The sequence below is a fragment of the Anolis carolinensis genome, chromosome 2 (genome assembly GCF_035594765.1).
Source record: "Anolis carolinensis isolate JA03-04 chromosome 2, rAnoCar3.1.pri, whole genome shotgun sequence".
Lineage (NCBI taxonomy): Eukaryota > Metazoa > Chordata > Lepidosauria > Squamata > Dactyloidae > Anolis > Anolis carolinensis.
In genome coordinates, this window is record NC_085842.1 from 174,503,421 (window position 1) to 174,519,195 (window position 15,775).

The 15,775-nt window shown below is 41.9% G+C and overlaps 1 protein-coding gene across 1 annotated transcript in view; it reads right to left on the reverse strand.

Annotated features, from left to right (window-relative positions):
• Nucleotides 1-4,117: 4,117 nt before the first annotated feature.
• The window catches only part of itga5 (integrin subunit alpha 5), a 119,632-nt gene continuing 107,974 nt past the window's right edge, over nt 4,118-15,775 (reverse strand). The window contains exons 25-30 of the mRNA XM_003224434.4: nt 14,821-14,973; nt 12,368-12,469; nt 10,862-10,975; nt 9,454-9,555; nt 8,273-8,395; nt 4,118-5,080 (exon numbers count right to left, since the gene is read on the reverse strand). Of these exons, the coding sequence (XP_003224482.1) occupies nt 4,997-5,080; nt 8,273-8,395; nt 9,454-9,555; nt 10,862-10,975; nt 12,368-12,469; nt 14,821-14,973 (678 nt within the window). The 3' untranslated portion in view covers nt 4,118-4,996. The remainder of the gene's footprint in view (nt 5,081-8,272; nt 8,396-9,453; nt 9,556-10,861; nt 10,976-12,367; nt 12,470-14,820; nt 14,974-15,775) is intronic.

Below are 15,775 nucleotides of genomic sequence, written 5' to 3' on the forward strand. Positions count from 1 at the left end.
CAACTCCCAGAAGGCCTAGCCAACTTGCCACAATGGTAGGAATTCTGGGACCTGAATTTCAAGACAGCTTGTGCAGGTCTGGTCTAAAGGGTCTTGAAGATTGTATGTTCACCTTATTGGGGTTTTCTCCAAAATGTGTGAACAAGTGTCTTCTTACAATGCAAGCATGTTCATGTTTACTTGGAAATAAGTGCCACAAGCAGTGGGGTTTACTTTCACGCAACAGGAAAAATGAAGGGACGTGGGAGGCCATATTCACAGGAAACTATTGACTAGGTACATCCAGGCTTGTTGCGGTTACCTCTGCAGTAGAAGGAGCAACATTCATACATTTTAGAAAGCTCCCTTTCTTTATTTGGGGGCATGAGGGCAGCATTGAACAGGGGTTGAACATGATAGTCTATAGATCCCCTTACATTTTAAGGCATACTGTGGGCAAAATATCAAGTTATCACTGGATTAAGCTTATGGATATGATAATGATAGCAAGTCATGAACATACAGAATGGCACTCACAAAATAATGTTTAGTAGTTTGCTGTGAGTTTTCTGGGCTATATGGCCATGTTCCAAAAGCATTCTTTCCTTATATTTTGCCCACATCTATTTCAGGCATCCCCAGAGGTTGTGAGGTCTGTTGGAAACTAGGCAAGTGTGGAAACTGCATTTTCCTAGTTTCCAACAGATCTCAACCTCTGAGGATACCTGCCATAAATGTGGGCGAAAGAATGCTTCTGGAACATGCCATACAGCCCGGAAAATTCACAGCAACCCAGTGGTACCCACCATAAAAGCCTTCAACAACAGTGATTTTTTAAAGAGACTGATGCAGTCTCATGTTGCAGAGAGATAATGCTACAGATGAATCTTGTACCTTAAATTTCAATTTATTTTGGAAGGTAGCAATGTTCTATTCTGGTACCTTCTGGAAATATAGAGGTGGCTAAAAGGTTCCTTAAAATGAAAAAAATCTATCAATGTTTATTGAAAGCCTTTGGCAACACATTGCTTATTTGTTTACGGGTTCCTTAGGAGATACATTGCATTATGACACACTCTGCCACAGTTGCCTTTTTTCAATCCAAAACTCCACCCTATGCTAAGGGATTTAACAGGCTTCAATAGTTCCCATAGCTGTATTAGAGAACTACAGGGTGAAATACCCTCAATTTGGGAATGAAAACAAATCTTCCAAACTTCCTCTATTTCCCTTCCTCTGCAATAGGTTAAGCATTAACATATCAATTCCTATTTGTTACATGCTTTCAAGTCATGGCAGATAATGGTGATCCTGCTTTAGCATTTACTTGGCAAGAATTTTGGTATTGCCTTCCTTAGTAAGGCTTGTCTAAGAGTACCCAGTGGGTTTCAGTGGCAAAGCAGAGATTTGAACCACAGTCTCTCAGAGTCCTCACACTCAAACCACTACACCACACTGGCTCTCCAGTCCTCTTGCTTTCCAGTTCTCTGTCTTTCTGATCTATTCCCTTTACCACTCAACCTAGATCACTGCAACCAAGATCCTGGATTGCATTGATGGGATGTAAAGCTCCTCTAGGTGTAATTCCATTTCCTTCACCCTTCCTACTGATCTACTGCTGGGATGCCCTTCCTTGGCTATATAGTACCTAAAGCAAGGCCAGGAAACCAATCAGTGGATGTATTTCAACAACTAGCTATAGGAAGACCATCTTATCCTCTGGCACTCCAAAGGATCTCCAGAAGATCCAGGATAATGCTTTTTTTTGTCAGAAGCGACTTGAGGAACTGCAAGTCGCTTCTGGTGTGAGAGAATTGGCCGTCTGCAAGGACGTTGCCGAGGGGATGCCTGGATTTTCTTTTATTTTTTACCATCCTTGTGGGAGGCTTCTCTCATGTCCCCGCATGGAGCTGGAGCTGACAGAGCTCATCTGCACTCTCTCCCGAGTTACATTCAAACTGGTAACCTTCAGCTCAGCAATCCAATCTTCAAGTCAGCAGTCCTACCAGCACAAGGCTTTAACCCATTGCACCCCTGGGGGCTCCATTAGGAGAATGCCGCTGCCTTGTGCTCAGCTGCTAAAATACAACTGGCCACTGTCTGGTTAAGCCACATCTTTCCCGAGCCACTAAATCATCATGGCAGGGGAAGGTGGGGATCATGGTGGAGGGAGGTGCTGAATACTTTTCAGTGCAATAACCATAAAGATACATCTGTAAATAAAATATAACCCCATACCACATATGCTGACGGCAGGATCCCAGTTTACTCCTTAAGTTTTCCACTGTGCTTTGTATTCCCCAACACTGCCATACTCGCCTCCCTGCCTCCACAATTCACATCATCCACCTCTTAGTCAAACACACAGCAGCTGGTTCAAGCTTCATTGAGTTAATCTACAAACAAATTTCCCATTCTTTATCAGATATCTATTGGGAAATGCTGTAAATCTTGTAATAAAGCTTATATATTTATTAATTCATGTCACAGACTTTAACAGCTAAGTAAGATTAACAGGCAATTTCCCAATGGCAAATGTCTCAAGGTACAAGTTCATGTGTTGATTGCCTTTTGCAAGTGTAAATTGGGACTAGTGAAAACACCTAAATGCCAGGAAAAACACCAAAGTATATGTTCGTCCTGGCATTTAGAAGAGCCTCCTAAATGCTCTTCTTTCCTCTTGGCTCCCGAAAGAATCGCTTTATCTATCACGCCTACCCCAAATACTTCTTTTAACAAGATGTGTTTGTTCCGCATTTTGCTTCATCTGGCTTCATTCAGGAAGTTTATTTTAAACCACACCTACAGGAACAAACATCCTCTCACTGATACGCTAGTTCTTCTTGTTAAAGGTAAAGGTTTTCCCCTGACATTAAGTCTAGTCATGTCCAGCTATGGGGATTGGTGCTCATCCCCATTTCTAAGCCAAAGAGCCAGCGTTGTCCGTAGATACCTCCAAGGTCATTGACCAGCATGACTGTATGAGTCACCATTACCTTCCCACCAGAGCAGTACCTATTGATCTACTCACATTTGCATGCTTTTGAACTGCTAGGTTGGGGCTAACAGAGGGAGCTCACCCCGCTCCCCAGATTTGAACCGCTGATCCTTTTGGTCAGCAAGTTCAGCAACTCAGTGGTTTAATCCGCAGCACCACCAGGGGCTCCTTTTTCTTCTTCTTTTTTTTTTTTTTTCCGTGTCGGGAGCAACCGGAGTTGCTTCTGGAGTGAGAGAATTGGCCATCTGCAAGGACGTTGCCCAGGGGATGCCTGGATGTTTTTGATGTTTTTACCATCCTTGTGGGAGGCTTCTCTCATGTCCCCGCATGGAGCTGGTGCTGATAGAGGGAGCTCATCCGCGCTCTCCCCAGGTGGGATTCGAACCTGGCAGCTTTCAGGTCAGCAACCCAACCTTCAAGTCACAAGGCTTTTATCCCCTAGGCCAGGGGTCCCCAAACTAAGGCCCAGGCGCCACATACGGCCCATTGGAGACACTTATCCAGCCCCCACAGCGGCGGCTTCCTCTTCCTCCGTTGAGGAAGGCACATGCGGTGCAAGGGAGGAGGAAAGGTGTGCGCCTTTCCCACCTCCTCCCTCGCCTGGTGCACACCTTCCAAAGCTTTGCTTGTTTATAATGGTATTTTAATTATTTTAATTAATTAATTAATAAGGGGTGCTTTGCCAGTGATTTTGGCGCACAAAGGCAGAAGGGGGTTGGACGAAATGGCCCAAGGGGTCTCTTCCAACCCTCTTTATTATTATTATTATTGACACAAAGACACAGTATAACACAGCAAACGAGATATATATGCTGGATTTTGTATCAAAATCACAAGTCGAACACTTCTCAAGTGTTTAGGACTGTGTGATGTATTATTATTATTATTATTATTATTATTAGCATTAACATTGAGGCTGTATTTGTTCCCGTTTTGTTTTTTTTACTTCTAAATAAGATATGTGCAGTGTGCATAGGAATTTGTTCATAGTTTTTTTTAAAAAACTATAGTCCGGCCCTCCAATGGACTGAGGGACCGTGAACTGGCCCCCGGTTTTAAAAGTTTGGGGACCTCTGCCCTAGGCCACCGGAGGCTCCTTGTTAACACTTTACAATTAAAAAGACACAAAATATCAAAACATGGAAAATATGGAAGCATTTATTGCACATTGGACATTTTAAATTAAAACAGCAACCCCTGTCTGAAATTCGGAGGCGGCAGCAGCTTCCTCATTTCTTCTTCTTCTTCTTTCAATTAAAGTGGCATCTGAAAAATAAAATCTCTAGCGGTATTTCGGAGATCAGTGCGAAGACCGTCGACAAGTCCGGGCCGACTCCGGGCAATGGCTTGGCTTCCTAACGTGGCAAATCTTTGGCATTGCGGGAGCATCCGGCTTTCCTAGCTTAAGTCTCTGTCCCACGTCATTTCCCACAGGAAGCAGGCCAGGGGTGTGGGTAGACAGAAAGTGAAAGCCCAGGATCCCCCGTTCTGGCCCGTGGAAGAGAAAGGGCTAGATTTGGGAGGAGATTGTGCTTTTCCTTCATCATCATCATCACGGCCAAGCTGTTTCAGAGATTGGCAGCATCAAAACTGTCCAGGGCAACACTCCCTTCCCCAAGGTTGGACGGAACAGGCAGCTTGGCAGAGGGGGCCTGAGATCAGGCCAGCACCGGCCGCTCCAGCGGCTTCAAGTATTCCCTTTGGCTGGGAGTAAAGGCCTGCTGTGGACCCCAATCAGGGCACAACGTCTTTGTAGGATCCGAGCCCCAGGGAATGGGGGAGAAAGGGAAGGCGCTGAGCCTCAAGCCTGGAACCTCTTTTGGTGAGGGGCAGAGGAGCCTGGCACATAGTTCTTTGTGGGAGTCCACTGGGGGGGCTCAGCCACTGGGGCCCTGCCCATTCTTTGCCCTGCTGGTGTCGGCTGTGCTCCCCTCCCCAGTGCTCACGACAGGCAATCCTGGTGCCCCTCTGCAGGACAGCAGCGACAACACACATGTGCAGAGGGCAATGCTGGGCCTGCTAGGCCTCCGAAGCGGCTTGTGGCTTCAGCTGAGCCTTCTCCATGGCTGTCCCATAAGGAAGAGAGCGTTTGAAAAAGCCCAGCTGGGGAAGGAAACAGAGAGAGGTGGTCACGGTTTGCATGGGAAACTGCACCCAGTGATTGTCTCTAGGGCAAACCCCACTGAAACAAAACAAGGTTAATGCAAGAACACTTCTCCGTTCTTGATTTAGTTCCTCACTTGACAAAGTGGGGAGAACAAAGGAGATAGCTCCAGAAAAGTCCACCTGGAATGGCACAAAATGCAAGAGAATGGCATCCATCGTTCCAGCATGCGTAGTCTATAAAAATATTTTTATAGAATTTGCTTCCAAATCCTTGAGGACCAGAAAATCCCATAAATTAAAGAAAGATTTCAGGATCTTGCACAGGCGCAGGAACATAAAAAAGCAGAACAGGCTTGCCAATGGACTGTATGCTTACCTACAACCTTTGCCAAAAACTGCATTCAGAATGACTCAGAATAAAAATTAAGCACTTCTAATGTAATTGTAGGTGCAGCTGTCATTCAATGGTTGCAATACAATATGCTCTCAGCATGGTTGAGGCACAGGCAGACCTCCCTGAGGGTCTGTCTGACTTCCTGAAATCCTCCAATTACCTCACACAGTCATTCCATGCCTCAAAGCAACCAGACAAGCTTGGGGGACGATGCCTGGCTTGACAGCAGTATGTGTGAAAAAGATCTTGGAGTCCTCGTGGACAACAAGTTAAGCCTACAATGTGATGCGGCGGCGAAAAAAGCCAGTGGGATTTTGGCCTGCATAAATAGGAGTATAGCGTCTAGATCCAGGGAAGTCATGCTGCCCCTCTATTGTGCCTTGGTCTGGCCACACCTGGAATACTGTGTTCAATTCTGGGCACCGCAGTTGAAAGGAGATGTTGACAAGCTGGAAAGTGTCCAGAGGAGGGCGACTAAAATGATCAAGGGTCTGGAGAACAAGCCCTATGAGGAGCAGCTTAAAGAGCTGGGCATGTTTAACCTGCAAAAGAGAAGGCTGAGAGGCAAGAGGATAGCCATGTATGAATATGTGAGGGGAAGTCATAGGAAGGAGGGAGCAAGCATATTTGCTGCTGCCCTACAGACTAGGACACGGAACAATGGCTTCAAACTACAGGAAAGGAGATTCCACCTGAACATCGGGAAGAACTTCCTCACTGTGAGAGCTGTTCAGCAGTGGAACTCTCTGCCCTGGAGTGTGATGGAGGCTCCTTCTTTGGAGGCTTTTAAGCAGAGGCTGGATGGCCGTCTGTCAGGGGTGCTTTGAATGAGATTTTCTTGCTTCTTGCAGGGGGTGGGACTGGATGGCCCATGAGGTCTCTTCCAACTCTACGATTCTATGAGAAGCATCTGATCATTTCCCATAGCCAGATGCAAAGTGATGAAGTCAGCACTGAGAATACACATCTGGCGCTGGGACATAGCCAGGCACGTCTTTGATCCTTTTTGCTCCGCACAAAGCAAAGAATGGCTATGTGGAATGGCTATAGTGGTAAAAGGTAAAAGGTTACCCCTGGCGTTAAGTCTAGTTGTGTCCAACTCTGGGGGTTGGTGCTCATCTCCATTTCTAAGACAAAGAGCCAGCGTTGTCCGTAGATACCTCCAAGGTCATGTGGCCAGCATGACTGCATGGAGTGCTGCTACCTTCCCGCTGGAGCAGTACCTATTGATCTACTCACATTTGCATGCTTTCGAACTGCTAGGTGGCAGAAGCTGGAACTAACAGCAGGTGCTCACCCGACTCCCCGGATTCGAACCGCCAAGCTTTCTGTCAGCAAGTTCAACAGCTCAGCAATTTAATCCGCTGTGCCACCATGCCTCCCCCAGTCACAGTGACTTTTCACTAAATCAAAGGGGGGCGTATTTGGCTGCTGCACAAAAAGGGAACACTTAAGCATAAATCGGTTTCTAAGAGAATTCCAGCCATTATGTGCATGTATCAATTAAATGCTGTAAAGGCCTTCTTCACACATTGCAATTTTAGTCGTACAATGAAATTGAATGACGGATGCATCAAACCTATGTTTTGAATGGAACAAATCACAGAGGCACATTAGTCATGCATTGTTTACTATTCTGGCGATGGCAACTTGGATGTACCTCTGCACAGTTTGTGAAATGCCTCAAAATATGGAGCAGGGCTAGAAAAGAATAGGTTTAGATCTAGAGAGGCTCAAGACCTGTCCAGGAAGCAGAGGTTGCACTCCATAATCACCCCTTGGAAAAATGCAAAACTTTAAACTGGCTCTTCAGATTGCATCATTATCCTTATTTTCTTTAACCAATACATCTCAAAACACAGAATTGTTGGTAGGAAGAAAAAAGAGCAATGGTTCTCAGCTCAATCTGTCAGAGAGCATTGGAATGCAGCTACAGTAGAGTCTCACTTATCCAAGCTAAATGGGCCGGCAGAACCTTGGATAAGCAAATATCTTGGAGAATAAGGAGGGATTAAGGAAAAGCCTATTAAACATCAAATTAGGTTATGATTTTACCAATTAAGCACCAAAACATCATGTTATACAACAAATTTGACAGAAAAAGTAGTTTAATAAGCAGTAATGTTGTAATTAATGTATTTACAAATTTAGCACCAAAATATCACAATATATTGAAAACACTGACTACAAAATGCATTGGATAATCTGTACCTGTGACCATTCTTGTACCGGTTTGCACTTTTTACCAATGTCAACTTGATATAGACACAGGGTCTATTCCCATCCCAATTTGCACTTCCAAGAATTTGCAGCACTTTATCAGTCACCTCGTGTTTACAATATTTATATGGTGCACCTTACCCAGTCTACTTTTACAACCTCTCCGTTTTAATCCATGTTTTTATTAGTTCTTGTCATTTGTTTTTATTGGCTAACGTTTAAACTTTTATAATTGTGCATGTTTTTTGTCTATTGTTGTGTTTTATATTGCTATTGTTTTTATTCGGGCTTGGCCCCATGTAAGCCGCCCTGAGTCCCCTTTGGGGAGATAGAGGCGGGGTATAAAAATAAAGTTGTTGTTGTTGTTATTATTATTATTATTATTATTATTATTATTATTATTATTATTATTATCCAGAACCTTGGATAAGCGAGTCTTGAATAAGTGAGACTCTACTATATCTGCAAGTTTACAGTCTGCCCTTTCTAATATTTTAGAGAATCTAACCTCTTCTACCCTAAGATGAATCCACCCCCCTCTCTATTTATGTGAGGTTCCCAGTGAACCATCCTACCTTGTATAATACATAGATGAGCAGTGCCAGGAGCAGCAGTCCAATCAGAATGGCTAAGATGATGATCCAGAGAGGGACCCCTTGGCTGGTCTCTGCTTTGGCCCAATGCAGTGAGGTTGACACCTGCCAAGAGAAAGGAAGCAAGCTGAAGACCATGCTAATCATGAACCACTATGAAGACAAGTATGACTTTGCTGCACTGGGCAATGCCCACAGGAGAGCCCTAAACAATCTTGTATCTCAAGGATGGTTTATCTAGTTAGCAAGAAAAATTAAATGGATCTTCTCTGCACAGAGAACAGGCTAAGCTGTGCGCTTAGGGGAAGAATATGGTTGCTTTCTGGAATCAGGATGCTGAACTACGCGGAACTTGGCCAGAACAAGCAAGGCAATTCTGAGAAGAGCCCTCTGCACTAAACCAAAGATTCATTCATCCCTTCTCTGATTCAGCATCCCCTTTCTTACCGTAAAATATAGGATTTCTACAGGGGTTCTATAAACAGATGAAGAAAGCAATAGCACTTTTCCCACTCCTTTCCCTTTTTTTGTTCAACAATAAATGTGAATTCTTCTTCATGGAAAAATAAGACATCCCCTGAAAATAAGACCTAGCATATCTTTGGGAGCAAAAAATAATATAAGACACTGTCTTATTTTCGGGGAAACACGGTAGTAGCCTTTTGCCAAACCTAGGAAATTTTCACCCATAATTTACCCTCCCAAATTGGAATTGGTGGGATGCTTGTCAAAGATGGCAGTCCTCATATTCCTGGCTTAGTGTCTATGATCCTACAAACAGCACAAAACTATAAACAAACAAACAACGCTATATAAACAGTAACTATCAGTATATGTTGTGGAAGCAAATTCCATCATTTAACTGGACTGCATAAAAGCAGTCTACAATGTCCATAGATATCTCCTCTAGCACCACATCTCCAATGGATTGATTCCCTTCCTATCAGCTTGCTTCAATGACCAGCTTTTACAATGATGCACAGAAAGTGGAAATGCTGTAACATGGGTAGCTCTGACTTTCAGTGACATACTGTCACTATTCATTTTTAAAACTCAGTAATATCTTACCACCACTTCTGATAATATTTTATCTGACTTCTACTATTATTAGTAGTTTGAAAGTATTTTTATCGAATCTTATCTCACTATCAACCAATGCTCACCTTCATGCTGGCAGAGGGCTGCCTCTCCGGTTGGATTTTGTAGGGCACTTTCTGTACATGATAGACAGCTTCACACTGGATGTTATGGGGATTGCTCTCCTTCTGTAAGAGTATAATGAACAGGAAAGATAAATTACTGTATATACTTGAGTATAAGCCGACCCGAATATAAGCCGAGGCACCTAATTTTACCACAAAAAACTGGGATAACTTATTGACTCAAGTATAAGCCGAGGGTGGGAAATGTAGTAGCTATGGGTAAATTTCAAAATAAAAATAGATACCAATAAAATTTCATTAATCGAGGCATCAGTAGGTTAAATGTTTTTGAATATTTACCTTATTTCAAAGAAAAACAATAAACTAGCTCTGTAAGTGGAAAAGTAGGGGCAACAAAAACAATATGGTATAAATAATAATATATAATATATAATATATAATAATAATAATAATAATAATAATAATAATAATAATAATAATAACTTCATTTGGATCCCACCCTATCTCCCCATGAGGAATCAGGGTGGCTTCCAACATAGTAACAGGCAAACATTCAAAGCCTACATAAACAATGCAGAGCTAGATATAAATCTATAATTATATATACTAACTTCACATATGCATTTACCCCTGAAACACTTGCAAATCCCCCCTGTGTGTGTGTGTATGCATTTCCCCTACAATATTTGCAAGCCCTATATATATATATATATATATATATATATATATATATATATATAGACATGTCTATATATATTTGTGTGTTCATTTCCCCTTGTAATATTTGCAAGCCCTATATATAGGTAGAGTAAGAATATATTCATATCTATCCAGACATCTCTCTTTATATAGATATTTGCAGAGACTTGCAAACATATGAGAGTAAATTCATATAGGGTTAATGCCTATAGGAGTGTTTAACAAATATTTCAGGGGAAAATATTTTCATAAGATTAATGAATATATATTTTTCTTCTTCCTGACTTGCAAAAGTGTCTTTCTCTTTTCAAAACATTCCCTTGATTAAGAGGGAGGCAGGCTTTGGAAAAGAAAACACACTGATAAGGGAGGAAAAGAGAGAAATAATCACATATTGCAAGCAATAGCCTGCAGGTTCCCTTGCTGGCCTTGACCTTTACCCGATTATAAGCCAGGGGAGGCTTTTTCAGCTCATAAATAAGGGCTGAAAAACTCGGCTTATATGCGGTAAACAATGGCTTCTCAAAGATCCTGGATCCTGGGATTTTCAGTTGAAGGAGAGGCTTTTAGCATTCTCAGTCAGAGAGCTCCCATGAAATGCCCAGCAAGCTAGAGTACACCTTTCTCTCAGTCAATGCTCTAATTGTTCATTTGCTCTAAGATTATACTTCATCAGGATTGGCAGATATCAGTCAAGTTTTGGGCTTACCTGCTGAAAACTCTTAGACCAGATACGAAAGAAGAGACGCAAACTGACACTTTCCTGTCGTTGTAGTGCCCCCATGTGGCAGCGTAGCTGGAAACATTCACCCTCTTTACATTCCTGTAACACAACAAGGAAGGACAAACATCAAAGTGAATTACGCAAGCAGTGTTCGCAGCTTCCCCAAAGCTTATTTGTGGGTACATTAACTGCCTGAAACAGTGTATGTTCCACAAAGTAACAAATCAACAGACTGGGATGTTGATTTGCAAACACTGGTTGTTACTTCGTGGAACATTTTCTCAAAGAGATTGATTTTATCTTCAAATAAGGTGAACAAGTGCACACAACGCTGATGATAGAATAACAAGAGATACAGACAGTCCTCAAGTAACAAACATCCAACTTACAAACGACTCAAAGTTAAGAACGGATGAGACAACTGAAAGTGAGAGAAATCTACCCCTAGGAAGGGAAATCCACTCCTAAAAGAGTCCTCGTGGAGAAAAGGTGTCTCTACTGAAGCTTTCTCTCAATCCTTGTTTCCACAACAAGCCAATACAGTAGAATCTCACTTATCCAACACTCGCTTATCCAACGTTCTGGATTATCCAACGCATTTTTGTAGTCAATGTTTACAATATATCGTGATATTTTGGTGCTAAATTCGTAAATACAGTAATTACTACATAGCATTACTGCGTATTGAACTACTTTTTCTGTCAATTTTTTTTGTTAAACATGATGTTTTGGTGCTTAATTTGTAAAATCATAACCTAATTTGATGTGTAATAGGCTTTTCCTTAATTCCTCTTTATTATCCAACATATTCGCTTATCCAATGTTCTGCTGGCCCGTTTATGTTGGATAAGTGAGACTCTACTGTATGTTCAAAATCTCATTATTACAAGGAGGGAAAGTGTGGTGAGATCTTCTGAACAGGGTCACAGACAGAAAAACAAACTCCACAGGGATGGAGAGCCATTACCTTCCCACTGAAGTAAATGTGATCTACTCACATTTCCATGCTTTCGAACTGCTAGGTTGGCAGAAGCTGGGGCTAGCAACAGGAGCTCACCCCATCCTGTGGATTCAAACCACCGACCTTCTGGTCAGCAAGTTCTGCAGCTTAGCGGTTTAACTCGCTGCACCACCGCTGCCCCCAAAAATGATAATATAAAGTAGTTGTTGAGAACAACAGTATAAGTAGCTCTGGAAAAAAGGAAGTGTTTGAGGTGTTCTCCTCGACCTGGTCCCACTCAAAAGTACTGGTTCTTTGCTACTCAAAGTAGGTGTCTCTGGACCTGTGGTGATCCACAAGTTATCAGCTGATAATCCCCAAAGAGCTTCTAAGAAAGTAAGGAACAAGTGTGATAAAAATGGCAAAGCCATCACCAGTACTACACATTATACAACTTAAGAAGCACTCTTTTAGACTACCAGTCCTGGCCAACTGGGAAAGGCTGCACTAGAGACAAGTTTGTCAGGGAGTAATATCAGTGCTAAGATTACCAGGCTGAAGCTGTGCCCCCCAGATCCACTGCTCCATGGTCCATCTTGTTTCTGCAAATAGTACTGCTCCTGCCCTGGGAAAGGTGTCGGAGGTGGATCCAGCTAAATAACCAGAGAAAGAAAAGATAAGGGGGAAGGAGAGAGTATATATTATTTAAAGAAGCCTTGCAAATAAATTCTCCACCACTAATAGCATAGTTTATTAGCTCTTTGGCAATGATTAGCTCCTCCTTTTTGCAAGGAATGGAGAAATCATTAAACTATCATTCTTAGCAGACTCTTCATTTGGCAATGAACGCCTTATAAAAACACCTTGCCCATCCCTTTGCTATGGTGATTCTTCTTACTAGCTTGGGAACCTGTCGGTGCCTGGGTTATTAGTAGAAGGCATTGTTTGTTTTCGGATGTTAGGTCATATCACTTAAGTTTGGTCCAGATCTGTTGTTGGCTGGGTGAACTACAACTCCCAGATTCCTATTACAATCACCTCCAAACCCTGCCAATATTCGCAGTGGGCCATGTTGGGTCTTTGTGCCAAGTTTGGTCCAGATCCATCATTGGCTGGGTTCAGGGCTCTCTCGATAAGGATGACCTACAACTCCCAGATCTGAGGTCAATCAAGAGCTGGCATTGTCCGTAGACACCTCCAAGATCATGTGGCCAGCATGACTGCATGGAGTGCCATTACTTTTGTCGGAGAAGTACCTATTGATCTACTCAAATTTGCATGTTTTTGAACTGCTAGGTTAGCAGAAGCTGGGGCTAAGATTGAGAGCTCACTCCGCTCCTATGATTCGAACCACTAACCTTTTGGTCAGCAAGTTCAGCAGCTCAGCAATTTAATTTGCTGTACCACCGGGAGTTCCTACATGTATATATACATAAACCAATACAGTGCTATCTAACATCTATACAGAATTCGTATTTGGTTATGCCCCCCCTTCTCCCCCTCCCATTTTAGTAACTTCCCATCCCCTGGGTTGGAAACATTCATATATAATTCCGTTCTTATTGGTTTTCTATTCTTCCTTCTGGCCTGATAGTTACTGTTTATAAATTCCCTACACAGATTCCAACAGATTAAATTATGAAGCCTTCTATAAAAACTTTTCCCTCTTTTGTTTTTTTTTAACAAAACTTAGAAAATGGTTCCCAGTCCTGGATGAATTTTTTGTGTTTTTTCTTGGTTCATCATTGCTAATGTGTTAATTTCTGCTATTTTAATAAATAATAATAAAAAAACTTTATTTATATACCGCCCTATCTCCCGGATGGGACTCAGGGCGGTTTACAGTCATAAAAGCAACACAAACATTACATAACAACATAATACACATTATTAAACAAAGTGAAAAAATACAATTATAACAATAAATCACACTTACATGACCAGATCAAGGGGATTTTGACCTTAACATATTTTAAAGACCTTAACTTTCTTCTGTTAAATCTTCTATTGTTGGAAGGCCCAGTTTCTTCCAAAACTGTGTATTTATTATCCTTGCTGCTATTGTCATGTAGTGCAATGCTTTGTAATTTAATTATTTTGCTTGGTAATTTGACATTCCCAATGAAAGTAATTCGGGCTTCAATTGTATCTTCGATTGAAAACTTTCTTGCATGGTCTTTTCTGAGATCTTGAGATCAGAATGATACAATGCTCCAACCATGGCTACGTTGTCGATTGGAATAAGGTACTGATATACTAGTACTGGTTTTCTTATTTTCAGTTTCTTTTGCAATGATCCTTGACATGCGGTTTGTCTTTCTTGCAACTGCTGCTCATTGAAACAAGAAGCAGAACTGCAATGTTGTGCATGGACAAACTGCATACTAAAGTATCCACGATTTCTATATCTAAATACCGTACATACTCAAATATAAGCCGACTCGAATATAAACTGAGGCACCTAATTTTACCACAAAAAAACTGGGAAAACTTATTGATTCGAGTATAAGACAAGGGCGAGAAATGCAGCAGCTCCTGCTAAATTTGAAAAATAAAGATAGCAATAAAATTACATTGAAGTATCAGTAGGTTAAACATTTTGAATATTTACTTAAAACTGTAGTTTAAGACAAGACTGTCCAACTCTAATTACCGTATATACTCAAGTATAAGTCAGCCCAATTATAAGCCAACCAGGACCCTCACTCGAGTATAAGCTGAGGGGGGCTTTTTTAGCCCTTAAAAAGGGCTGAAAAACTCAGCTTATGCTCGAGTATATATGGTACATTGTATTGCACAGCAGGCCTGCAAGTTAAAGGTAAAAGACAGGGTTTATGAAGGTGAAGAGCATAGTGATCTGTCCATGAAGTTATTGAGCTATTCCTCAGCAGTACTAAATGTTGTTACTTGTGTTAACCTTGGGATCAAAGACTGCGCTCTGGCCCAATCACACCCCCTACCTATCTCCCAGAACCTGTCTTCTCACTCTTTTTCCAGCTTTTACCTGCAGGCGTAATGGGTTGATAGGATGGCTGGAGCTACAATTTGCTGGCACCATATAGCGTGTGACATACATCACATGTCGCCCTGTCATCTGGAGCGGGCAGCTGATGTCCAAGATCCCTTCGCTGATGGCACTTGGTCCTTCATTTGCAAACTGCAGGAAAAATGTGTGAGGGTGGTGGGGAAGAACAATCAAATAACATAGGAAATCTCATCATGCCAGATCAAACTAATGCCTCATCAAATTTACTGTTGACTATTTTGACATACATTGTTCTGGGGTACAGGGAAGCCTTCTCATCATGTGTTGCCTGATTTGTTTTCAATGGGGAATGCACAGGGCCCACATTGTGACTGTCTATGCACAAAGGATGTGCTCTTCTCTTGAGCTGTAGGATTTCCCTTCAGATACATCCATCTAATAGAAAATTTCATTTATAATCACATGAGATACTATTTGTGCTACAAATCTGCATGAATGAGGTGGAAAAAGAAATACCTGCAGAGACCATGTACTCACAAAACCTCCAGACATTATAAACTGCAAAGATATGCTTCTGAAAGCAAGAGTAATCCTGCCCATAGACAAATAGTGATCACTGCAGAAGATTCCTCTTTATTTATTATTTATTTATGACAACATTTATATCCCGCCCTTCTCACCCAACAGGGGACTCAGGGCGGCATACAATAAAACACACATATAAAACCTGTACAATACACTATAAATCAGTTAAAAATTAACTTACATAAAACATTCATAAAACGCATTATAAAATACAGATAGGCGTGTTCAAGTTTAAAAGACTGGGTCTGTCAATTGATTTCCAGCGTACATAATAGTAATTAAGTTTACTGATTCTTATTCGAAGGCCTGGCCCCACAACCAAGTTTTAACCTTCCTACGGAAGGATAGGAGGGAGGGAGCCTGCCTGACTTCAATGGGGAGGGCGTTC